Source organism: Pseudophryne corroboree, chromosome 1, assembly GCF_028390025.1.
Source record: "Pseudophryne corroboree isolate aPseCor3 chromosome 1, aPseCor3.hap2, whole genome shotgun sequence".
NCBI classification, from domain to species: domain Eukaryota; kingdom Metazoa; phylum Chordata; class Amphibia; order Anura; family Myobatrachidae; genus Pseudophryne; species Pseudophryne corroboree.
The window spans coordinates 170,248,767-170,276,323 of record NC_086444.1 but is presented as its reverse complement, the minus strand read 5'-3'; the positions used below and the strand labels follow the sequence as shown (position 1 = coordinate 170,276,323).

General features: G+C 45.2%; 1 protein-coding gene across 1 annotated transcript in view; it reads left to right on the top strand.

Annotated features, from left to right (window-relative positions):
* MCCC2 (methylcrotonyl-CoA carboxylase subunit 2) overlaps positions 1-27,557 on the top strand; it is a 137,853-nt gene that overhangs the window by 97,587 nt on the left and 12,709 nt on the right. Inside the window, exons 13-15 of the mRNA XM_063963884.1 lie at positions 4,709-4,775; positions 20,469-20,625; positions 24,320-24,434. Of these exons, the coding sequence (XP_063819954.1) occupies positions 4,709-4,775; positions 20,469-20,625; positions 24,320-24,434 (339 nt within the window). The remainder of the gene's footprint in view (positions 1-4,708; positions 4,776-20,468; positions 20,626-24,319; positions 24,435-27,557) is intronic.

The window sequence follows — 27,557 nt, the reverse complement described above, 5'->3', positions numbered from 1 at the left end:
GGGCAATCTCAGCTGAAATCCTGAACCTCCGCAAACACCGGACCCTATTACATTTCCTCACATGTCTGTACCATGTAGCCAATTTGACCCGGCGGAAGAGAGAATGATTCCAAAGTGGGTTCAAGGCAGAAGAATATTCTGAAAGACAAAGGTTCCTGTTAAAGCTATTTCAACACATGATGGTGAAGTCGGCTATCAAAACTGTAACAACCGAGTAAGGTCTCCATGTGCATTTGAGCCAACAGCCTTGCAAGAGCTGGCACACAGCCACTAATTCATTCTCCAGGTCAGCTCATCCTTGCGTGTGAGGTGGGGAATGCCATGCTATCAGTTGGCTAAACTGTGTTGCCTAGTAATATTTGAGAAAACGCAAGTCTAAGTTACCTGTTGTATGAGAATTGGATAATACCGCTACCTGGATACGGAGGTTTAGTGCCATTTACAGTATGCGGATTAAAGAGGGAGAAGAATCTGAGCACGAACAGTGATTGGCAACATTTGGAAGAGATAAAACGGTTTGGGTAGTAATCCAAAATCCTGAGCAATCAGGGAAAGTAAAAGGGGGTAGTTAGCATTGTCTAATTATTTGTACATCCAAGTGATATTGAAGCCCAGGTATTTTTGAGAAACAGGCCTCCGCCAGTTGAAATTCAGTGTAAGATACTTAGTCAGAAGCCTATTGTCAGCAGAGACCAATTTAATGTAGGGAATTGTGAACACTAATGTTTGAGATTACCGCATACACACTCTTGGCTGCCAGGGTTTCTTTAACCAGAGCGAAGATAAGAGGGGTGATTTTATTTATTTACTAATTTTGTTATTTCTTATAAAAGTCTTTTTTTTTTTCTGTGTCTGGATAATTCTTTTCTACTGTCCCACACTGCATCTGCTCCCTTCCTGATGTTTCTCTACAACTATTTTCTGCCCTGTTTGTATTGTGACAAATGCCAGACCCGATTCCATGTGGATACGTGAACAGTATTTCCTGTATCAAATTTTACAATTAATAAATGCATTCATCTTCATCGTCATATTGTCCAGGGAGTAAAAATGCACACTGTTTAGATATTTGAACTTTCAAGCGTATTTCAGGTAAATTAAGGCATTTGAAATAAGTTTGGATTGTTAAATTGTTCTACAATGGTAGGTGTGGATGTTTCCCAGTGTAGGGATTGTTGTGTAGAGATATACAACCACAAGGCTGCTTTTTTAGCCCTCAGAAAACAACAGATACAGGGGGACCCAGAGAGCCAGTTTGAAAATACTACAGTAGTGTCCAGAGTCCCACCGTATCTATCCTGCACTGTCACTGTGGTTAAAAGGGCGAAGACTCTCCCAATTCTACATCCACCACCTCCTTAATACCTGGCCATCTAATTCTCTGCAAGACTCTCACTGTACTACATATAACATTAATATATAGGACTTAATATGGCCGTCATACCTCCTGAAACATCATATTGTGCACCATTCCACCCCTAAGTTATACCATATTCTTTTTGTATCATAAGGCGATAGAAATGGTCACAGCAATGCAAATATGCCTATTAAGCTAGGATGGAGTGTAATATATATTCTCAACTTTGAGCAGCTCCACCATCTGAACACATGGATGGACAGCACAGTTCTGAAGACAGAGGGGTAGCAGACATAGGGGTCTGTTTAATAAGCCTTGGAGACAGAGAAATTGGATGGAGATAAAGTATCAGCCAATCAGCTCCTATATGTACACTTGATTTGCTATACGTCATTAACATCATCAGTGCATACGTGCACCTACCCTATACTAGGCAGAAATTATGGGTGTGGATTATTAGATCTACAGATGTGTCCTCTTACTCTACATCTTTTCTCCGTGCGCTACAAGTCGCATTACACATAACATGTGAGTGCCGTGTGACTAAGTAGCGTTGAGTGTCTTTTTTTGCGTTAAGTAATTTGATAGGACGCACAAGCAGCTTCTGTTGATTAAAATGATATATTCTGTGTGTGAATGCGACTGAATTTGCATAAAAAATGCTGTGCTACAGTGTTTTCATGGAGAACACTATAACGTGGCATTTCGGATTCAGATAGAGCTGCAATTACACACAGAATATAGGCATGCTGCATATCATTTTACACAACAGAAGCTGTGTCGAAGACGCATTTTCGTGGAATAAATGCAAAAAAATACACTTGGCGCTACTGACTACTGAGTCCCGCCGTGGCGTGGCGTGGCGTGACTTCAAGGGTTGTTTAGCTTTTTTTTTTTTGGAGGGGGGGGGGGAGGAGGGGTGTTTTGTCACTTTTTTGCCACAAACAAACTTTGCTCGCCAGGCTTCAGGCAAGGTTGCTTTTCCCAATCATAGTCCATTGACCTATTAACTGTATACCTTTTTAGTGTAGATCTATAGCCCAAATACTGGAAATTGCACGCTTACGTCTAACTCTGCATAGTCTGTAATTCCTTTGACTGCTCTCACTGATTTTTGTGTCAACCTTTTCTGTATTGACCATTTGCACGTCGACCTTTTGACTCTGTTGATCATTTAACTGTTAACCTTTTAACCCTGTTGTCCATCTGGTGTCGACCTACTGGCTGTTTCTTTACAGTCTATCTTCCATCTGGATACCAGCTTCATTTGGTTAAAGGAAATTTATATGGTGGTAGGTACACCTTGAAACAGGAGGTCACCATGATAACTGGGCTAAGGGTTTGACCTGTGCATCTAAAATAAACTGGTTCTTTTTAGTAGTTCATTTAAATTCTCATGTAGTTATCTTGGTCTGAGAAACATGTACAATTGGTTTATTTGAATTTAAATGATTTACCTTTTCAGTGTTATTCTGAAAAATTCTGCATTCATTGCCATGGCACAATTCTCAAGGATTCTGGGCAGCTCTAGAGGCCTTTTACAAAACAAGCCCTTAGATGAGAAATAGTATATGACAAAGCAGTATAAGAATGTGCTGTTGCGTCACCCTACTTATTGTGCTGCTTCATTCATTGAACAGCTGTGCCACGCACCCACTGAAACTTATACAACATACTGTATATGTATGTGCCCTTTTCCTGAAGATTCTATTTGCCACTAGAGAGTTATATCGGACAGGTCTATTAAAATAGTGCACCTATTTTGAAATAAAATTAAATATTGTCTCACCAAATTCTTACAGCTGGGACTAGCAGCTGACTTCACTTTAATCTTTGTACAACTTCCAACATAAAAAATGCCACAGATCACGGTATATGTTTTACAATAAGAGAAATACTAGTTACTCATTAATAGATACATATAAAGTCACATAAAACATCACTCTTACTGTCATCTTTAAATGAGTATAAACAGCACAAAACAGTATTAAGCATATTTACAGATTTAATGCAATATGTTGTAACAAACAGTTTTGGAAACCAGTGGATGAAGGAATATATATAGTTATCAGATCTAACGAGCTGTCACCCATCCCACCCACTGCTGTTTCTTACCTCATATACAAGTCGCTGGTAGAGGGGGCCTCAGGCATGACACACCTTGCTGTGAACAGAATGTTGGGTACGGGAGTTCTGATGGGGTAGGTGCAGAATGAAAACTGTAGAGGGAATTACTGGTGAGTTAGACGTGAGTAACAGACAAGGGTACTTACGCTGTTGGTGAGAAATTAATTAGAGGGTAGTGAGGTGGGAGAAAATCAGATATGTACGTATTACTACTAACGAAGTCGTTTAAAGTTAACGTTATAAGGCTTTTTGTCTATTTATAATTTCAACATCACAACATGCTCTAGTAGTACAGTAGGTGCATTTTTTATGTTAGACCAGTTTCCTATTGCAATGATGACATTTGGACTTTAATTATTAGAACTTACTATTTATATAGACATTTATAGAAGTTGATATTTACATGTATGTATATGCAACATGGACAATATAAACATTTTCTGTCCATTGTTTGTTGCTTTGATTTAAAGGGAACTGTCACTATATTTTACTGTATTTGTCCATTCTCTGTGATGTCAGCAAGTCACATGAGCAGGCATGCCTACTCTGCACAGAGCGCCCCTTCTTTGTATCTGTGTTTAAATTAACACACAAGTGTGAGTAGTCATATTGGCCCTCATTCTGAGTTGATCGCAGCAGCAAGAAAGTTAGCAATTGGGCAAAACCATGTGCACTGCAGGAGGGGTAGATATAACATGTGTAGAGAGAGTTAGATTTGGGTGGGGTGTGTTCAATCTGCAATCTAATTTGCAGTGTAAAAATAAAGCAGCCAGTATTTACCCTGCACAGAAACAAAATAACCCACCCAAATCTAACTCTCTCTGCACATGATATATCTGCTTCCCCTGCAGTGCACATGGTTTTGCCCAATTGCTAACTTTCTTGCTGCTGCGATCAACTCAGAATGAGGGCCATTGTTTGTTACAGGAGGCAAATGTAATGCCTTCAGCAGTGCTTGTTTGGCATCGCCAAGCAGTGACTTTTAAGCCCCCAAAAAAGTTGCTTCATCTGTATTAAGTTGTCAGAAAGGGAGCTAATGAGCAACATGTTTTCTGTAGGCAAAGTTATCCAAACACTAGCACAGTAAGTTGAAAGGTTGTCAGATGGAGATCCCAAGCATTTACTTATAGGAATACAGTAATCACTTAACATCTTCAATAGATTATGTGTGCAGGGGGCTCCTATTGAAACAGGACAGCCATTTTGTTTGTATTTTATTTACAGGGCACGCATTTCATTCAGTTGTGCTGTCAAAGAAACATTCCCCTCCTCTTCTTGCAGAATATTACAGGTGAGTATTGTGCATCTTCCTGTGTTTATTTTGTCATATGACTAAAAGTTGAACCTTTACTTATTGCTACTCAGGTTATGCAACAGAATGTTAATTGCATGTGTTTTCTCACAGCATTGATCATGTACACAGTACACTAAGTCACGTATATAAAACATAAACTTAGGTCTTTGAATATGTTGAGACAGTTGTGACTCATTCTGACTTCTGTGATTCTCATTGGTGCCTTTGTCTCTTTTTTTAATTTGATAGTGTAATGTTTTCCCGGTACTGTATACCATGAATAGTCGCAGCCTGGCATGCAGTGCAGCAAGCCGTGTTGCAGCATGCTGCATCGCAGTAAGATTAGCATGGCTACATCTGTACATTGGCCCCCAAATCCACTGCATCTTCTAAGTGTGGATGACAATGGGAATATTAAGTCATAGTTCATTTAGCCAATCGTTCTCCATTTTGTACAAACTTTTATTACACTTTTAATAAACAGTAATTCCCTGTGTGTCTGTCCTTTATGCACAGTATCCAAATAAGTAGTGAATTAGACTTGAGTCAACTCTGACTAAACAGAATTAGGTGGAGAGCCTCAAGTAATAGTTTCGGACAAGTGGCTTCAAGAGACCATCTTTAAATGAATTATGTTTCCATTAAATTGGAACTGCTCATTGATGATACTTTCAAAAAGCTAAGACCTGTCTTTTAAAACTATCCAGATGTATGAATAGGTAATTGCGGTTGTTGTCTGGATATTGTAAATTTGCCAGTATTTTTAAGAAATATTCATACTAATCTAATTTGTTTAGTAATTGTTATTAAGTGAACCTAATGTTAAGGACGCTGTAAAGTTAACCTTTAGTAGTAACCAGGACCTAAAGCTGTAACGCTACTTGGTAAAATATTTGGCTAGGGATCTGGAATGTCAACAGTCATAAGAAAATAACTAGGTGGCGACTTCTAAAAGCCAGCCTGCGGCTGTGACACTAAAAGCCGGCAATAGTACTGCCTAGGAGCAGCTAAGTAGTTAAAAAAAAAAAAAAATGACCCCCTCCCAAATCCATAACTAGGCCCCTCTCAGCCTGGACCGGTATTGGAAAAGCGAGGAAAAAAAACGGCGTGGCGTCTCCTCTTTTCCAACAACCAGCACCGTGCTGTACCATGGGGGTGGGGGTAACGCTATAGTAGGGAGACACATAGTGTGGGGTCCCCTGCCATAACTTTAACGATTATGATTGTCAGCCTTTTGGTGTTAAACTTATAATTGGTCAGCCCTTGCATATTTGGACGCACGGCTGTACACCAGGGAAAAGGCAGCATTGGCGTAGAGTTGCAGATGCAACTGCAGCAAAAGATGCAAGGACAGCTGCATCCGACTGAGAATCCTGCCCAGAATGTTTCATATGAATAAGCACAATTGTGAGGAAGGGAACACAGTGTGGCGCTCTGTGTGATTGCCTCGTAAAACAGAGAATGTAACGTGTTCCATACAGATATATTCATGCCTGAATAATCTACAGTGCATTCTGTTCCACGCACCCTCAGCTTACAGTTGTGGATTAAAGAGTAACACTGTTACTGTCACTCATGTCAGAGAAACTGCTGTTAGTCGCTAAATCATTTTTGGTGATACAATCTGTTGCGACATAATATAGTCTATGCTGGGCAGGTGCGCCTGGGGGTGACCTCCTAAGAGTGACACTAGGCATTTGCCGTTACTGCTGTATGCACCATGGACATATACTGCCTGGAAAGGGTATACGGATGGTGGGTCAACAGTACTTGGGTCGACCTCTATTTGGTCGACATGGGGAAAAGGTCAACATGAGACAGGTCGACATGCCTTTTTTACAATTTTTATTTTTAACTTTTTCATACTTTGCCATCCACGTGGACTACGATTGGGAGTTGTAACCTGTGCTGAGCACAGCAGTAGCGGAGCAAGGCACCTTGCCCGCAGTATAGCGAGTGAATTGAGCTATGCAAGAGGACACGGTGCACTAATTGAGGTTCCTTGTCATGTTACGCAAAAAATGACACCAAAAACATTTAAAAAAATCTTATGTTGACCTTTTCATGTGTCGACCTGTTTCCCTTGTTGACCATGTCCATGTTGACCTAGTGACTGTCGACCCTATCCAGGTCAACCCATTGATCCATAGCCCCAGGAAAGATACACATGATCCTCATACATAACAACTATCTCTGCTCAACAAGTGTTCATTTCTTCAAGAAAGACATCTTCAGGAGTCAGCAAACACTGTACCCTCCTCCATCCTAATGAGTCTACTACATCCTCAAATGCTGCTGCCTGCACTGCTGTAATGGTTATCGGACTGACCACTGCACTGCACCTGATTAATAGATCACTACTTCACCAACCGGCAATTGATGTTGATGTTCCCTGTACTGCTGCAACTGAACTGACCACTGTATACAGAGCACGCACTGCTTCAGAGCTTCCTTACATCAGATAAGGTTCCATGAACTCACCAGTGCTGTCTTTGGGTGAATTCCACTGTAACGGGTTATTGAAATCCCGTGTTCCAAATGCAGACCACCCCCATTGTACTCCACACACCTGAGGCCCAACACAGAAAGATTGAGGTCCTCATTACTGTATTACTTAATAGTAGGATCCTGTGCTGCTACCAGACGCTGCCACTGGCCATTGTGGGACTTGATTGGATGGTCTAGGCCCTGCCTTGTATTGATAAAAGGTGGGGCTTTGAGGCAGTGGAGACCAGTGGGATTCCACTGTCTTCCCGGCAAGCCAGTCCAACTTGGTGTCCATGTCTACATGATGTACGTGTCGACATTTTGACAGTCTACATATTTATTGTCAATATATAGTGCATGTCGACATTTTTGTTGTGGAAATATTGTACCTGTCAGCATTATGGTATCTGTTTTGATTGTCTAAATTTCTCTTACGTCCTAGAGGATGCTGGGGTCCACATTAGTACCATGGGGTATAGACGGTCCACTAGGAGCCATTGGCACTTTAAGAGTTTGAGAGTGTGGGCTGGCTCCTCCCTCTATGTCCCTCCTACCAGACTCAGTTTAGAAAATGTGCCCGGAGGAGCTGGTCACAGCTAGGGAAGCTCCTAGAGCTTGTTTAGTTTTATTATTTTTCTAAGAGTTAGTTAGGCACAGGGAGGCTGCTGGCACCAGCTCCTGAGGGTGATGATAGGTAGCCGCCCAGGCAACCGCTCACTCCCGCAGCATGCCGCCACCCCCTTACAGAGCCAGAAGATTTAGGTGATGACTGAGTCACCGCCCCCCCTGGCAAGCGGGGAGCCGGTGTGAAGATGGCGGCAACAGGGTGGGAGCACAATACTAACTGCGCTCCGGAGGCTCGGTGGTACATGGTGCGGCGCTGTGAGGGGCGCCCTGAGCCAGCGCCTATACCCTACACTGGTCACAAGCCTGTCAGGGACCTCCGTTACACTGCCAGCAACAATCCTCAGGCCAGTATAAAGATCTGAAGAGCGGGAAGCAGCGCCATGTTCATGGGGCGGAGCTTCTCCTCAGAGCGGACCCAGCAGCGTTCAGCGCCATTTTCCTACCTGCAGATCCTAACAGAGACACTGACCTTCCAAGCAACTCCAGCTATCCTGTACAGTACCAGGGGGTTGTAGAAGGGGGTGGGGGCCTGTGTAAATACTGTGTAGCCTATTAAGGTACACAGTATGCGCTGGGTAGTGGTATTATATCTATCTGGGGAAGCGCTGTGTGTGGGTTGACTCCACTCTCTGTGGCATACTTGGGGGGAAACTGTGTCTGACATTTCCCTGTGTGTGTGTTGGTGTTTGTTATCTCACATAGCCATGTCTAGGGACTCTGTGTCTTATGCTGCAGAGGACATTTCCTCTCAGGAGAAATCCATTCCATGTGCACAGGAATGTAATGTATTGTCTCAGATCCCCATTAATGAGCCTGAGTCGTTAACCTCTATTAAGGGTATGATCTCACAGATCTCTACTAGGGTAGCTCATACTGAGACTGAAACTCAGGTTTTAAAGAAGTCTATGGCAGTTTGGTCAGGTTCTGTCCTTATTCCTTCAAAATCTCCAAACATATACACACAGAAACGTGCACTTGCCCAGATTATGCAAGATGACACGGATACCGACTCTGACACGGCAGACGGTGATGGGGATGTGCGGAGGGGGGCGGCATCCCTGGCAAAAGGGTTGCAGCTAATGATTGAGGCCATTAGAGATGTGTTAAATATTACTGACACAACACCTGAGCAGGTTGAGGAGGCTTACTTCACAGACAATAAGAAAGCCTCGCTAACCTTCCCTGCGTCTAAAGAATTAAACTCTTTATTTGAAAAGTCCTGGGAAAACCCTGAGAAAAAATTCCAGATTCCAAAAAGGATTCTGATTGCTTTTCCCTTTCCTGAGGAAGATAGGAAGAAATGGGAAAACCCACCCATAGTTGACGCATCTGTTTCCAGACTGTCTAAAAAAAAAAAGTGGTTTTACCTGTCCCTGGATCTACCGCATTAAAAGAACCGGCTGATCGTAAGATTGACACTACGCTCAAATCCATATACACTGCTTCAGGGGTGGCGCTGAGACCTACTATTGCCTGCGCATGGATCTCGAAAGCTATAGTGAAGTGGTCAGGCACATTACTAGAGGATTTGGATTCAATGGATAGAAGTGACATTGAATTATTTTTACATAACATACAGGATTCTGCGGGATTCATGGTTGAATCCATGAAGGACCTGGGTACGCTGACTGCAAGGATATCGTCCATGTCTGTCTCAGCTCGCAGGGGACTCTGGCTACGCCATTGGTCTGCAGACGCGGAATCCAAGAGAAGTGCGGAGAACCTACCCTACACACATCAGGCTCTATTTGGGGAAGCGTTGGATGTGTGGATTTCCACGGCAACCTCGAGTAAGTCACCATTTCTTCCCTCAGCTACGCCTTCTACAAATAAACCTTTTTCTTCATCTGCTTCTGATTCCTCAAAATCCTCAGCATGACGGTGGACCACGCAGCCTGGAGGACGGGCTCGTGGGGGCGAGACTCAGACGTTTCAACACGTCTGGGTGTCGTCCGGCCTGGATCCCTGGGAACAGGATATTGTATCCCAGGTGTACAGACTGGAGTTTCAAGAAACCCCACCTCACCGATTCTTCAAATCAGGCTTGCCAGCTTTACTGATAGACAGAACTGTCCTATTGGAAACTATCCAGAAATTGGAAAAGTCAGAGGTCATTGTCCCAGTTCCACCTCATATGCACAACGTGGGTTACTATTCAAACCTTTTTGTGGTACCGAAACCGGATGGTTCGGTCAGGCCAATTTTGAACTTGAAATCGTTAAACCCTTATCTAAGGGAGTTCAAATTCAAAATGGAGTCTCTGAGGGCGGTGATCTCAGGTCTGGAGGAGGGGGAGTTTCTGGCATCCCTAGATAGCAAGGATGCGTATCTCCACATTCCGATTTGGCCTCCGCACCAGGCTTATCTCATATTTGCACTGTTAGACAGTCACTATCAGTTTCAGGCGCTACCATTTGGTCTCTCCACGGCACCGAGGCTGTTCACCAAGGTGATGGCAGAGATGATGGTTCTCCGCAGACAGGAGGTGAACATCATTCCATACCTGGATGATCTGCTGATAAAGGCGTCATCCAGGGAGAAGCTGTTGCAGTCCATTGCTCTCACGACTCGTCTGCTCAGGGTCCATGGTTGGATCCTGAACCTTCCAAAGTCCCATTTGGAGCCGACAAGGAGATTGTCTTTCCTGAGGATGATTCTCGACACAGAAGTGCAGAGGGTGTTTCTACTGGTGGAGAAGGCGTTGGTGATACAATCAATGGTCCAGGATGTCCTGAAGCCAGCCCGGGTATCGCTCCATCAGTGCATTCGTCTTCTGGGGAAGATGGTTGCTTCTTACGAGGCTCTGCAGTTCAGAAGGTTTCATGCTCGATACTTCCAATTGGATCTCCTAGACAAGTGGTTGGGTTCTTATCTACAGATGCACCTGAGGATACGTCTGTCGCCGAATGCAAGGATTTCACTCCTCTGGTGGCTACAAATGCCTCACCTTCTGGAGGACCGCAGGTTCGGGATTCAAGACTGTAAGCTTCTAACCACGGATGCAAGTCTCCGGGGCTGGGGCACAGTCACTCAAGGGGAAACCTTCCAAGGAAGGTGGTCAATCCTGAAATCCAGTCTTCCAATAAACATACTGAAACTAAAAGCCGCGTACAACGGTCTTCTGTAAGCGGCACATCTTCTGAAAGATCAGGTCATTCAAGTTCAGTCGGACAATGTAACAACGGTGGCCTACATAAACCGACAAGGCGGAACGAAGAGCAAAACTGCAATGTCAGAGGTGACAAAAATCATCCTCTTGGCGGAAAAACACGCAGTGGCGCTGTCAGCAATCTTCATTCCGGGAGTAGTCAACTGGGAAGCAGACTTCCTCAGCAGACGCGATCTCCACCCAGGGGAGTGGGGCCTCCATCCGGAGGTGTTCAAGGAGGTAACAGATATTTGGGGCCTACCCCAATTAGATATGATGGCCTCCCATCTTAACAAGAAGCTTCGGCGGTTTTGTTCCAGGTCAATAGACGCGCATGCAGTGGAGGTGGATGCCCTGGTAACTCCGTGGGTGTTCCAGTCGGTGTACGTGTTTCCTCCACTTCCACTAATTCCAAGAGTTCTAAAGCTCATAATGAGAACAAGAGTTCCAGCAATCCTCATTGCTCCGGACAGGCCAACAAGGACTTGGTACATGGATCTACTACTGGAAGAGCCGAGGCCTCTTCCTCTTTGGGAGGACCTGCTGCAGCAGGGGCCGTTCGCTTATCAAGACTTACCGCGGCAATGTTTGACGGCATGGAGGTTGAACGCCAGATCTTAGCTCGGAAGGGCATACCGAACAAGGTTATTCCTACCCTGATACAGGCTAGGAAAGGAATAACGTCTAAACATTGCCATCGCATTTGGAAAAAGTATGTGTCTTGGTGTGAGTCCAAGAAGTTTCCTACTGTGGAGTTTCAACTGGGACGGTTTCTCCTCTTCCTACAAGCTTGTGTGGATATGGGCCTGAGTTTGGGATCCGTAAAGGTCCAGATTCTTCCAGAATCAATTGGCTTCCCTCCCTGAGGTTCAGACTTTCTTGAAAGGGGTTCTGCACATCCAGTCTCCCTATGTGCTGCCTACGGCACCCTGGGATCTTAATGTGGTGTTACAGGTCCTCCAATCGGATTTGTTCGAGCCTCTACCGGAGGTTGAGGTCAAGTTTCTCACGTGGAAGGTTGTCACTTGGTTGGCCTTAGCTTCTGCTAGACGTGTGTTGGAGTTGGGGGCTTTGTCTTGAAAAAGCCCTTCTTGATCTTCCATGAAGATAGAGCTGAGCTCCGAACGCGTCAGCAGTTCCTTCCGAAGGTTGTGTCGGCATTTCATATCAACCAACCTATTGTGGTGCCTTGCTACTGACTCCTCAATTTCATCAAAATTCCTTGGATGTTGTAAGGTCTCTGAAAATCTATCTGAAGAGGACTGCTCGTCACAGAAAATTGGACTCTGTCCTGTATGATCCCAAGAAAATTGGGTGTCCTGCTTCTAAGCAGACTCTCTCTCGCTGGATCAGGTTCACTATCCAGCATTCGTATTCTACGGCAGGATTGCCGTCTCCTACATCTGTTAAGGCCCACTCTACTCGTAAGGTGGGTTCTTCTTGGGTGGCTGCCCGGGGTGTCTCGGCTTTACAGCTTTGCTGAACTGCTACTTGGTTGGGGTCGAACACGTTTGCTAAGTTCTACAAGTTTAATACTTTGGCCACTAAAGACCTGAAGTTTGGTCAATCAGTTCTGCAGGAACCTCCACGCTCTCCCTCCCGTTCTGGAAGCTTTGGTACATCCCCATGGTACTAATGTGGACCCCAGCATCCTCTAGGACGTAAGAGAAAATAGGTTTTTAATTTTCTCGTAGTCCGTAGAGGATGCTGGGCGCCGGCCCTGTGCTTCTTTATCCTGCAGTGGTTACTTAGTACAGTACTGCTTAGTTTTTGGTTAAGTACTGTTTTGTTACTTGGTTAAGTAATCTTGTTCAGCCGTTCCTGAGGTTTCAAGCTGGTTAGCTTGGTTTGCCTTGTATGTGTAAAATCCTTCTCTCGAAATTGTCCGTCTCCTCGGGCACAGTTTCTAGACTGAGTCTGGAAGGAGGGGCATAGAGAGAGGAGCCAGCCCACACTCTCAAACTCTTAAAGTGCCCATGGCTCCTAGTGGACCCGTCTATACCCCATGGTACTAATGTGGACCTCAGAATCCTCTACGGACTACGAGAAAAGGATTTACCAGTAGGTAATTTAAAATCCTTTTTTTTATCTTGTAAGTAATTTACCCAACCCGTGGCCACCAATTTGTAATTTTTGGTTACCTTTTATAATGCAATCACTATTGAGCAAAACGTCTCTGATATTGGGCTACACCGGTTATATTTATGGACATTTCTATAGTCTGCTGTTTCTGATGTATTCATATACTTGTTTCTCAGAAAGTTCCTGCTCACAACTTCTGTTATGAAGCACAGTGCACTACAGACGAATATGGAGTGTATTTTCTTTTACCTTTAGTTCTGTTTAGATTTCCTGTTTACACTTTTTATCAAAAAATTAAATGTAGTTAGCAATTTTCTGGAATGGTGTTAAAGAAGTACAGGGTGATTCAAAAGTTGCAAAACTGTGCAGAAAATGGGAATACTGGCTTAGATTCAAGATGGCGCCCATGTTCGGTACATATCCTAAAAGATAGCCCACCTCACCCATAACTTACTGAGTATTTAGTTTTCCCATTTCCTGCACAGTTTTTGAAACAAAAGGGTGTACGGCGACTTTTGAATCACCCTGTATTATTGTTTTTTTTTAAGAATGTATCTCTCATGATAACTTACCAACAAGGGGGCTGATGTAGAGTTGACTGTGCACTATAGAAAAGTTGGGGGATAGCACCTATGGTGCTTCTACACAGAGCTGCTACAAACACTCGTTCTGGTTTCACCCAGTAACCAATATGTGAAGTCACAAGGATGTGGTGGGGGGGTTTCAGGTGCTAGTGTTTCTGAGGTGAGGAAGTGTGAAAAACACAAAGGTCAGTCGAAGTACTTCCCTTAATATAAGGAGGGCTGTAATAGTTCATAGATTTTCTCCTTTGATGGTGTTCATATAATCGGTATCCGGACTCCAGGTCGACAGCACAAAGGTCGACGCCAATTGGTCGACACACCTTAGGTCGACGTGGACAAAAGGTCGACGTGGACAAAAGGTCGACGTGGACAAAAGGTCGACATGGAAAAAGGTCGACATGAGTTTTTCACGATTTTTTTTTCTTTTTTTGAACCTTTTCATACTTAACGATCCACGTGGACTACGATTTAAACGGTAAAGTGTGCCGAGCGAAGCGAAGGCACCATGCCCGAAGCATAGCGAGCGAAGCGGTGCACTAATTGGGGTTCCCGGTCACTCTACGAAGAAAACGACACCAAAAAAACATAAAAAACTCATGTCGACCTTGTTCCTGTCGACCTTTTGTTCATGTCGACCTAAGGTGTGTCGACCAATTGGTGTCGACCTAAGGTGTGTCGACCTTTGTGCTGTCGACCCTCAGTCCCAGACCCCATATAATCATAGTGAATGGTAGCCACATGTAATATATAAAATTTGCAACAATAGTGTAATACGTTAACATATAAACATTTATAACACACAAAACATTATTTGCCCAGTAAAACAATCATAAAAACATTCATAAACATACATAAAAAAAAATTCATAAAAGAATGTGCAAAAATGGCTGAAATAAGCAGTGGGGACTGTACCAGAGAGTAGCTTTCAACATGGTATACAGTGGCTCCGGATACTCTTCCACACCTGTCCACAGAATGTACACTTGGTGCATGCAAAGTCCTTATGCTCCTCAGTCTTTCCCTCCCCTTGTAGCCGCTACTATCTCGTTTTATAGTCCATGCTTGGAATGTGGTGATAATGGGAATTTCTCAACAAGTTAGAGGGAGCCACCATCACAGTTTCCAGGTTGGTTTTATTATTTCTCTGACGTCCTAGTGGATGCTGGGTACTCCGTAAGGACCATGGGGTATAGACGGGCTCCGCAGGAGACTGGGCACTCTTAAAAGAAAGATTAGGTACTATATCTGGTGTGCACTGGCTCCTCCCTCTATGCCCCTCCTCCAGACCTCAGTTAGTATCTGTGCCCGGCCAGAGCTGGATGCACCCTAGGGGCTCTCCTGAGCTTCCTAGAAAAGAAAGTATTTGTTAGGTTTTTTATTTTCAGTGAGATCTGCTGGCAACAGACTCACTGCTACGTGGGACTGAGGGGAGAGAAGCGAACCTACCTGCTTGCAGCTAGCTTGGGCTTCTAAGGCTACTGGACACCATTAGCTCCAGAGGGATCAAACACAGGCCCAGTCCTCGGTCGTCCGGTCCCGGAGCCGCGCCGCCGTCCCCCTTGCAGAGCCAGAAGAACGAAGAGAAGTTGAAAATCGGCGGCTGAAGACTCCAGTCTTCATTAAGGTAGCGCACAGCACTGCAGCTGTGCGCCATTGCTCCCTTAGCACACCACACACTCCGGTCACTGATGGGTGCAGGGCGCTGGGGGGGGGGGGCCTGGGCAGCAATTAGATTACTTTACTTGGCGAAAAGCACATAATACAGTCTGATAAACTGTATATGTGCATTAACCCCCGCCATTAAAGTACATAAAAGGACAGAAGCCCGCCGCTGGGGGGCCGGGCCTTCTTCCTCAGCACACCGGCGCCATTTTCACTTCACAGCTCAGCTGGAAGGAAGCTCCCCAGGCTCTCCCCTGCAGTATCCTGGTACACAAAGGGTAAAAAAGAGAGGGGGGCACATAAATTTAGGCGCAAAACTGTGTATATAAGCTGCTATAGGGGAAAAATCACTCAGTATAGTGTACATCCCTGTATTATATAGCGCTGTGGTGTGTGCTGGCATACTCTCTCTCTGTCTCTCCAAAGGGCCTGGTGGGGGAACGGTCTTCAAATAGAGCATCCCCTGTGTGTGTGGTGTGTCGGTACGCGCGTGTCGACATGTCTGAGGTAAAAGGCTCCTCTAAGGAGGTGATAGAGCGGATATGTGTGTGGGAGGGTGTCTCCGTCAACAACGCTGACACCTGTTTGGATATGTGTAAGTGCTGAGGTAAAATTATTGCACAAAAGGTTAGGGAACAGAAAGGAAATCTACCCTGGTCTGTCCCTATGTCACAGAGTCCTTCAGAGTCTCTCTATGTTCACTATCCAAAATAACAAAGTATCGACACGGAGTTTAACTCCACTGTCGACTACGATAATGCAAAGTTACAGCCAAGAGGGCTAAAAGATATTCAATATATGATTATTGGAATAAAAGATGATTTGCATATCACTGATGACTCATCTGTCCCTGACACGAGAGTACACATGTTAAGGGGAAGAATGCTGAGGTAAATTTCCCTCCTCTCATGAGGAAAAAGAGCGGGAATCTCCAGACAAGAGACGGCAGCTTCCCACAAGAGAATTCTCAGGCTGTATCCTTTCCCCACTGGGGCCAGGATGTGTTGAGAATCTTCCCCTTGGGTGTCCTGTTTGCACTAGCTATTCTCAGGGATCCTGCAGATAGTGTGCACATTCTAGTATACTACCCAGACCGGCGATTGTGTCGGCATGGGTTTATAGCGCTGTGGCAGCGTGGACAGGTACCTTATCAGCAGAGATTGAGACCCTAGTATGCATATAAATATTTTAAGATGCTGTCTTAAGTGATAGATATATAATTATAAAGCATGCCCAAAGGGACATGAGTATACTGGGTCCTAGAGACAAAAGCTATGTCGATTTCTGCTTGACATGTCCTGTAGAATATACATTGGACAGATGATGCCGACTTAAGAGGCATATGGAAGGCTGAGGATTGTGTGGAGAAAGGTTCTCGGGCCTGGTCTCCACAGCTATAGCTGGTAATTCTGATATTTTGCCTTATATTCCTGCACAGCCTAGGAAAGCACAACATTATTAAATGCAGCTTTTCGAATAAAGAAACAAGAAAGTCTGAGGTGCGTCCTTTCTTGTCAGAGCCGGGGGCAGAGGAAAGAAGCTGTACAACACAGCTAGTCCCCAGGAACAGAAGTCCTCCCCGGCCTCTACAAAAATCCACCGCATGTCGCTGGGGCTCCACAGGCGGAGCTAGGCCCGGTGGGGACACGCCTTCGTAAATTCAGCCACAAGTGGGTTCACTCCTTGTTAGATCCCTGGGCAATAGAAATTGTATCGCAGGGATACAGGCTGGACTGTGAGAAGATGCCCCCTCACCGAGGACCCGGCGGGCTTCCCCCCCAAGAGAGGGAGCCAGTGTTAACTGCAATTCGTAAATTGTATCTTCAACAGGTGGTGGTCAAGGGTCCCCTCCTTCAACAAGAGGGTGTTATTATTCGACCATGTTATAATCCCGAAACCAGACGGTTCGGTTAGACCCATATTGTATTAAAATCCCTGAACATATACCTGAAAAGGTTCAGGTTCAAGATGGAATCGCTAAGAGCGGTCATTGCAAGCCTGAAATGAATCGGGACATAAGGGATGCATACCTTCGTGTCCCCATTTATCCACCTCATCAGGCGTACCTCAGAATTGCGGTACGGGATTGTCATTACCAATTTCACCAAGGTAATGGCGGATATGATGGTGCTCCTGCGGAAGCAAGGTGTCACTATTATCACATACTTGGATGATCTCCTCATAAAAGCGAGATCAAGAGAGCAGTTGCTGGACAGCGTATCACCTTCTCTGGAAGTGAAACGGCAACACGACTGGATTCTATATATCCGAAGTCGCAGTTGGTTCCTACAGCTCATCTGCCTCGCCTAGGCATGATCCTAGACACAGACCAGAAGAGGGTTTATCTCCCGATAGAGAGAGCTCAGGAGCTCATGACACTGGTCAGGAATCCATTGAAAACCAAAACAGGTGTCAGTGCATCACTGCACTCGAGTCCTGGGAAGGATGATGGCATCATACGAGGCCATCCCCTTCGGCTGGTTCCATGCAAGGACAATGGAACTTACTGGACAAGTGGTCCGGATCACATCTTCAGATGCATCGGTTAATCACCCTATCCCCCAGGGCCAGGGTGTCTCTCCTGTGGTGGCTGCGGAGTGCTCACCTTCTCGAGGGCCGCAGATTCGGCATTCAGGACTGGGTCCTGGTGACCACGGATGCAAGCCTCCGAGGGTGGGGGGCAGTTACACAGGGAAGAAAATTCCAAGGTTTGTGGTCAAGCCAACAGACTTGCCTTCACATCAATATCCTGGAACTAAGGGCCATATACAACGCCCTAAGTCAAGTAGAGTTCCTGCTTCGCGACCAACCGGTTCTGATCCAGTCAGACCGCAGGGGCTCATGTAAACCGCCAGGGCGGCACAAGGAGCAGGGTGGCGAGGGTAGAAGCCACCAGACTTCTTCGCTGGGCGGAGAATCAAGTAAGCGCACTGTCAGCAGTGTTCATTCCGGGAGTGGACACGACCTCTACCCGGGAAAGTGGTGACTTCATCAGGAAGTCTTCATGCAGTTTTGCAAATTGATGGAAACTGCCTCAGGTGGACTACATGGCGTCCCACCTCAATAAAAAGATAAAAAAGGCTTTACGCTGGGTCAAGGGACTCTCAGGCGATAGCTGTGGTCGCACTAGTAACACCGTGGGTGTTCCAGTCGGTCTATATATTCCCTCCTCTTCCTCTCAGACCCAAGGGCTGAGAATTGTAATAAACGGAGGAGTGTGAACAATATTCTTTGCTCCGGATTGGTACCCGTAACTGCAAGAAATGCTCTCAGAGGACCCATGGCCTCTGCCTCTCAGTCAGGACATGTTGCAACAGGGACCCTGTCTGATCCAAGACTTACCGCGGCTGCGTTGGACGGCATGGCGTTTGAACGCCGGATCCTAGCAGAAAAGGGCATTCCGGATGCAGTTATTCCTACGCTGATAAAGGCTAGGAAAGACGTGACAGCAAGACTTTTTCACTGTATATGGCGAAAATAGGTTGCTTGGTGTGTGGCCGGGAAGGCCCTACAGAGGAATTCCAGGGGGGTCGATTTCTGCACTTCCTACAGTCAGGAGTGACTATGGGCCTAAAATTAGGATCCATAAAGGCCAAGATTTCGTCCCTATCCCTTTTTCTCTCAAAAAGAACTGGCTTCACTGCCTGAAGTTCGGACGTTGTTACAGGGGTGCTGCATATTCAGCCCCTTTTGTGCCTCCAGTGGCACCTTGGGATCTTAACGTGTGTTGGATTCCTAAAGTCCCACTGGTTTGAGCCACTTAAGACCGTGGAGCTAAAATATCTCACGTGGAAAGTGGTCATGCTTTTGGCCTTAGCTTGGACTAGGCGTGTGTCAGAATTGGCGGCTTTGTCATGTAAAAGCCCATATCTGATCTTCCATATGGAAAGGGCAGAATGGAGGACTCGTCCCCAATTTCTCCCTAAGGTGGTATCGTTTTATTTGAACCAACCTATTGTGGTGCCTGCAGCTACTAGGGACTTGGAGGATTCCAAGTTGCTGGACGTAGTCCGGGCCCTGAAACTTTATGTTTCCAGGACGGCTAGATTCAGAAAAACTAACTCGCTATTTATCCTGCATGCACCCAACAAGCTGGGTGCTCCTGCTTCAAAGCAGACTATTGCTCGCTGGATCTGTAGCACGATTCAGCTTGCACATTCTGCGGCTGGACTGCCGCATCCTAAATTAGTAAAAGCCCATTCCACGAGGAAGGTGGGCTCTTCTTGGGCGGCTGCCTGAGGGGTCTCGGCTTTACAACTTTGCCGAGCTGCTACTTGGTCGGGTTCAAACACTTTTGCAAAATTCTACAAGTTTGATACCCTGGCTGAGGAGGACCTTGAGTTTGCTCATTCGGTGCTGCAGAGTCATCCGCACTCTCCCGCCCCCGTTTGGGAGCTTTGGTATAATCCCCATGGTCCTTACGGAGTACCCAGCATCCACTAGGACGTCAGAGAAAATAAGAATTTACTCACCGGTAATTCTATTTCTCGTAGTCCGTAGTGGATGCTGGGAGCCCGTCCCAAGTGCGGACTCTCTGCAATACATGTATATAGTTATTGCTTAACTAAAGGGTTATTGTATAAGCCATCTGTTGAGAGAGGCTCAGTTATTGTTCATACTGTTAACTGGGTATAATATCACGAGTTATACGGTGTGATTGGTGTGGCTGGTATGAGTCTTACCCTGGATTCCAAATCCTTTCCTAGTAATGTCAGCTCTTCCGGGCACAGTTTCCCTAACTGAGGTCTGGAGGAGGGGCATAGAGGGAGGAGCCAGTGCACACCAGATATAGTACCTAATCTTTCTTTTAAGAGTGCCCAGTCTCCTGCGGAGCCCGTCTATACCCCATGGTCCTTACGGAGTACCCAGCATCCACTACGGACTACGAGAAATAGAATTACCGGTGAGTAAATTCTTATTTTTTCTTCAGTCATGCATTTAACCATTGTTCTACACCCTTATGTTTTTTTTTTATTGCATGCTTCTTAAAGTTCAGATGTAAATGTGAATAAAGCTGAAGTAGATACAATAAGACATTAGTTTGTACCATATGATACGGTTGTACCATAATTTAATATCTACTAAATACATCTGTTCCAGGTTTTATGGTTGGCCGTGATTATGAAGCAGGGGGAATAGCAAAGGATGGCGCCAAAATGGTGACAGCTGTTGCATGCGCCAGTGTTCCAAAAATTACAGTAATTGTTGGAGGTTCTTACGGGGCCGGGAACTATGGAATGTGTGGCAGAGCTTACAGGTTAGTGTGTAGACCGACTGAGAGATTCACTTAACTGCACAATGGCCCTCATTCCGAGTTGTTCGCTCGCTAGCTGCTTTTAGCAGCATTGGACACGCTAGGACGCCGCCCTCTGGGAGTGTATCTTAGCTTAGCAGAATAGCGAATGAAAGATTAGCAGAACTGCTACTAAATAATTCTTTGCCGTTTCTGAGTAGCTCCAGACCTACTCACAGATTGCGATCAGCTCAGTCCGTTTAGTTCCTGGTTTGACGTCACAAACACGCCCTGCGTTCGGCCAGCCACTCCCCCGTTTCTCCAGACACTCCCACGTTTTTCCCTGACACGCCTGCGTTTTTTAGCACACTCCTGGAAAACGCTCAGTTACCACCCAGAAACGCCCCTTTCCTGTCAATCATTCACGATCAGCAGTGCGACTAAAAAGTGCCGCAGGATCCACAGCAAAACTGCTAAGTTTTTAGTTAAATAACTAAGTGCATGCGCCCTGCGTGCCTTGCGCATGCGCAATTAGCAACAAATCGCAGCATAGCGAAAATCGGCAATGAGCGAACAACTCGGAATGACCTCCAATATGCGGCTGCCACATAGCATGTGACTGCAGGAATTAAAGCAAATTGATCATGATCTCATTCACCTGGTTTCTAACCATGGTGTACATATAGTGAGCTGAGTAGTTTTCCAGTGTACCAGAACTATAGCTTTGGCTTCACTCAGTGGCTTCATTGTGAAATAGCTGAAACGGGAAAGTGCTTTTGGTGGAAGAGGGAAAAGGCCAGCCCAGGGACAATCTGTATCTTTCATTCATAAATATCTGTCAAGTGAGGACATATGACAGAGCACAGCAGCTCCAAATGAAGGGAACTTAAAACAAGGGACTAAGTCTGCCCTGAAACGTCTGCTGCTTTTAAGAATTCACCCTGTATGTTTGATCGTTATAATAAAATAGCTGTAATGAACATGTTTTCATTCAAGTACATATGGGGCATATGTAGACTTTCTTTTTTACTGAATTTACACATTAGTCCAGTGGATCACAAACTTTTTTGAATCAATGCGCCCTAGAGTATCAGAATTTTCTCACTGCACCCATAGGCCAAATTTTTCTGAGAAATTTAGAAAAAAATATTGTATGACATCCTTAGGTTCAGTTATGTGGTGAGGGACAGTATTTGCTTCTGTTTGTCCACAAATCTTATGATTGGAAGCTCTGGCTTTGCCTGTTTCATTGACCATAAATAATTTTAATTGGTCTTGGTTCACCAACTCAGGGCTCCTCTGCAAGCGTCCAGAGGGTGCCACAGCACATAGTTTGGGAACCACTGCATTGGTCTAATATTGAGGGGTCTATTCATGAAGCAGTCAGTGAAGAGTGGAGAAGTGAGCCTGTGAATGAGTTGCCCATGGCAACCAATTAGCTGCTCCGTACAATTGTATAGTATGCAAATTATAAATGTTACGTCAATGCTGATTGGTTGCCATGGACAACTTCACTGGCTGACTTGTCCACACTTCTCAGTGCTTCATGAATAGACCCTAACTGCGAACTGCATCTCAGGCTCACAACCAACCGATAGCTTTGCTTTCATTGGTTGTGTTCCATAGCTGTTATCTATGCCCCTAATGATCTTACCAGGCGTGGTACAAGATGTCGACATTCAGAATATCAACATTTACATAATGTCAACATATGTGTATGTAGTCGGCATGTTGACATCGCGTTTTTAGGACAGTTATGTCCTACTGCTAACCCTATCCTAACTCATGACAATGTCGATTTTATGTTAGTGTCAACAATGGGTATGTTGATGTTGTTTGACTGTTGACATAACTCCCATGTCAGCATTCTGGTGTCAACATTTTGACTACATACAGATCTTTACTTATGCTTTCATAATTGGCCTGCAATGATCACAAGTATCATACCAAGGGCGGTATCCTAATAGCCTCAATGTGATTTCGGACGATCAAAATGGCCAAATATCGAGATTAATGACTGATGGTCATTATCGCGGTATCCAATTAGAGGCCATTTTGATTGGCCGAAATTGGACCCGCAATCGCAGAAAATAAAATGTGATCAGGGATAAGCCCTGATTCCATATGTTATCGCGGCTCCGGCGGCCCTCATCGTGGATTAGGCAACTGAAGCATAATTCCTGATAAGTGGCAACATTGGCGCTAGTAGGATAGCCCCCCGTAATCCTATTAGCAGCGGGAAAGTACTGCTGCTAATAGGACACCGCCCCTGGTCATTTCTACCTCTGCATGTTGCAGGTCTCCATAGCAGAACTTCTCATAATGTCTTTCCTCTGATGATTATATAACAGGGTGCCTTACTACTAAGTTCTCTAAACAATGTTATTCCCCTTATTATTGTTGTAAATCCCCCTTGGCCTAAAATCTCTTCTCTGCTATTCTGTCTTCTATACTTTTATTCAGTGTAGAATTATAAATCTAGAGCCTATGGGCCTAATTCAGACCCATCGCAGCAGCAAAATTGTTCTCTAATGGGCAAAACCATGTGCACTGCAGGGGGGCAGATATAACATTTCCAGAGAGAGTTAGATTTGGGTGGGTTATATTGTTTCTGTGCAGGGTAAATACTGGCTGCTTTATTTTTACACTGCAATTTAGATATCAGTTTAAACACACCCCACCCAAATCTAACTCTCTGCACATGTTATATCTGCCCACCCCTGCACTGCAAATGGGGCCTAATTCAGACCTGATCGTTCGCTAGCGTTTTTTGCACCGCTGCGATCAGGTCAGAACTGCGCATGCACCGCAATGTGCAGTCGCGTCACATGGGTACAAAGCGGTTTGTTGCTCTTTGATGGGTTTGTGCGAAGAATCCATTCGCACGGCCGTTCGCAAGGAGATTGACAGGAAGAAGGCATTTGTGGGTGGCAACTGACCGTTTTCAGGGAGTGGTTGGAAAAACACAGGCATTCCCAAGCGTTTGCAGGGAGGGTTCCTGGTGTCAATTCCGGCCCTGACCAGGCTGATGTGATCGCAGCGGCTGAGTAAGTCCTGGGCTACTCAGAGACTGCACAAGATCTGTTTGTACAGCTCTGCTACACATGCGTTCGCACACTTGCAAAGTGAAAATACACTCCCCTATGGGTGGCGACTGTTCGCAGCAGTGCAAAAATCCCCTAGCGAGCGATCAGGTCTGAATGACCCTCATGGTTTTGCCCATTAGAGAACAATTTTGCTGCTGCATCAGGTCTAAATTAGGCCCTATATTTGTGTAATTTTCCATATATTTTTTTTTGAGAAACTGTTGATAACTGGCAAATAATGTGAGTGTAAAACAGTCCACCAGCTGGTTCGAGTGTGTGCTCTGCTGTTCAGCTCGTTACTGGTAACAGTCCAGTTATGTATCATTGTCACATTCTGTTGCTCTGATTGATGACGCCTTATTTTTCCATGAGATACATTTTATTATACAAATCTATAATGTCTTTTGTACTTTTTGACATATTCCCTGACACATCTTGAATTAATTCTTGCTGCAGATATTTCTTTATTAATCGACTTTACGAGTTTCATATGACCATATTTTTCTATAAAACACGAGCCCACTGATTTTCATGGTGCTATAATAGAATTTATTTATATTTACATTTTAGTAACCATTTCCATTGAAAACAAATACCATTCATGTGTGTTCCATTTGTTGCTTCTATTTCAGCCCGAGGTTTCTTTATATGTGGCCAAATGCTCGTATATCTGTGATGGGCGGGGAACAAGCCGCTACCGTATTAGCCACAATCGCTAAAGATCAGAAAACCAGAGAAGGGAAGTCAGTAAGTCACATGAGTCTAGTAGATGTTCAGTATTCGGACCTTTGCTGTGCTTCCCAAATTTTCTCTGTTTATAGTGCCATTAACAATTTTTTTACGGTACCGCAAGTTTCTTTTGATAAATATTAAATTTGGAAAATTGTGCTTACCTCAGTTTGGGCTATTATCATTAAAACATGTAATAACATCGCACAGGTTTGTTAGGCTTCGAAGGTAATGTGATTTTTTTTATTTCCTCATTTTGCTCATGTCAGATTAGCCTTCATGTCAATTCATTACTTTAAATGTTAAATAATGTCAGACTGGGCCTGGATGTTTGTCTTCATGTTGCAGATGTAATTGTTTGCCCTGTGGTCATGTATCATAATAAGACATTGAACTGGTAATTTTTATACTTAGCAATTCATGTAGTTATCTAGCTTACCGATGCATTTATATTACACATAAAAAGTAGCATTGTTTTACTTGCATTTTTATTGCTCGCTTTATTATCTGTAACTTCATTTAGATCATAAAAGCGTTCTCTAAGTGATACTGTACAGTGGATTGTCGCTGCATTTCAATAAAACGTGTTTTTGTTTTACTTGCAAAAGCAATGTTAGCACAGTAATTGCACATCAAATATAATGCATAGTGACTTTATAACTGTGTATGGCTGTACTACTGTGCTGTTTACTAAACTGTATTGCGCAGCAATGAATTAAACTGGCATGGTGTTAGGCCAGAGTAAATGCAATATCCTTTATGCCTTCATGGGGAAAGTCGTTCCTCTACAGTACTTGGCACAGGGCATACTTGCCTACCTGACCCTCTCCATGAGGGAGAAAATGCTCTGTTCCTGGACTTTCCTGGTAATGTATGATTGCCATCACCTGTGGTGAAACACCTTTCTCTGACGTCCTAGTGGATGCTGGGAACTACGTAAGGACCATGGGGAATAGCGGCTCCGCAGGAGACTGGGCACAACTAAAAGAAAGCTTTTAGACTACCTGGTGTGCACTGGCTCCTCCCACTATGACCCTCCTCCAAGCCTCAGTTAGATTTCTGTGCCCGGCCGAGCTGGATGCACACTAGGGGCTCTCCTGAGCTCCTAGAAAGAAAGTTTATTTTAGGTTTTTTATTTTACAGTGAGACCTGCTGGCAACAGGCTCACTGCATCGAGGGACTAAGGGGAGAAGAAGCGAACTCACCTGCGTGCAGCTAGCTTGGGCTTCTTAGGCTACTGGACACTATTAGCTCCAGAGGGATCGACCGCATGGAACTGGCCTTGGTGTTCGTTCCCGGAGCCGCGCCGCCGTCCCCCTTACAGAGCCAGAAGCAAGAAGAGGTCCGGAAAATCGGCGGCAGAAGACATCAGTCTTCACCAAGGTAGCGCACAGCACTGCAGCTGTGCGCCATTGCTCCTCATACACACTTCACACTCCGGTCACTGAGGGTGCAGGGCGCTGGGGGGGGGGGGGGGCGCCCTGAGCAGCAATAAAAACACCTTGGCTGGCAAATATATCACAATATATAGCCCCAGAGGCTATATATGTGATAAATACCCCTGCCAGAATCCATAAAAAAGCGGGAGAAAAGTCTGCAAAAAAGGGGCGGAGCTATCTCCCTCAGCACACTGGCGCCATTTTCTCTTCACAGTGCAGCTGGAAGACAGCTCCCCAGGCTCTCCCCTGTAGTTTGCAGGCTCAAAGGGTTAAAAAGAGAGGGGGGGCACTAAATTTAGGCGCAATATTGTATATACAAGCAGCTATTGGGAAAAATTCACTCAATATAGTGTTAATCCCTAAATTATATAGCGCTCTGGTGTGTGCTGGCATACTCTCTCTCTGTCTCCCCAAAGGGCTGTGTGGGGTCCTGTCCTCAGTCAGAGCATTCCATGTGTGTGTGCGGGTGTCGGTACGGCTGTGTCGACACGTTTGATGAGGAGGCTTATGTGGTGGCAGAGCAGATGCCGATAAATGTGATGTCGCCCCCTGTGGGGCCGACACCAGAGTGGATGGATAGGTGGAAGGTATAAACCGACAGTGTCAACTCCTTACATAAAAGGCTGGATGACGTAACAGCTGTGGGACAGCCGGCTTCTCTGCCGCGCCTGCCCAGGCGTCTCAAAGGCCATCAGGGGCTCAAAAACGCCCGCTCCCTCAGATGGCAGACACAGATGTCGACACGGAGTCTGACTCCAGTGTCGACGAGGTTGAGACATATACACAATCCACTAGGAACATCCGTTACATGATCCCGGCAATAAAATATGTGTTACACATTTCTGACATTAACCCAAGTACCACTAAAAAAGGGTTTTATGTGTGGGGAGAAAAAGCAGGCAGTGTTTTGTTCCCCCATCAAATGAGTGAATGAAGTGTGAAAAAGCGTGGGTTCCCCCGATAAGAAACTGGTAATTTCTAAAAAGTTACTGATGGCGTACCCTTTCCCGCCAGAGGATAAGTTACGCGGGGAGATATCCCCTAGGGTGGATAAGGCGCTCACACGTTTGTCAAAAAAGGTGGCACTGCCGTCTTAGGATACGGCCACTTTAAAGGTACCTGCTAATAAAAAGCAGGAGGCTATCCTGAAGTCTGTATTTACACACTCAGGTACTAGACTGAGACCTGCAGATAGTGCTGCTGCAGCGTGGTCTGTGACCCTGTCCAACAGGGATACTATTTTGCGAACATATTAAAGACGTCGTCTTATATATGAGGGATGCACAGAGGGATATTTTGCCGGCTGGCATCCAGAATTAATGCAATGTCCATTCTGTCAGGAGGGTATTAGAGACCCGACACTGGACAGGTGATGCTGACTTTAAAAGGCACATAGAGCCTTATAAGGGTGAGGAATTGTTTGGGGATGGTCTCTGGGACCTCGTATCCACAGCAACAGCTGGGAAGAAAAATTTTTACCTCAGGTTTCCTCACAGCCTAAGAAAGCACTGTATTATCAGGTACAGTCCTTTCGGCTTCAGAAAAGCAAGCGGGTCAAAGGCGCTTCTTTTCTGCACAGAGACGAGGGAAGAGGGAAAAAGCTGCACCAGTCAGCCAGTTCCCAGAATCAAAATTCTTCCCCCGCTTCCTCTGAGTCCACCGCATGACGCGGGGGCTCCACAGGCGTAGCCAGTTACGGTGG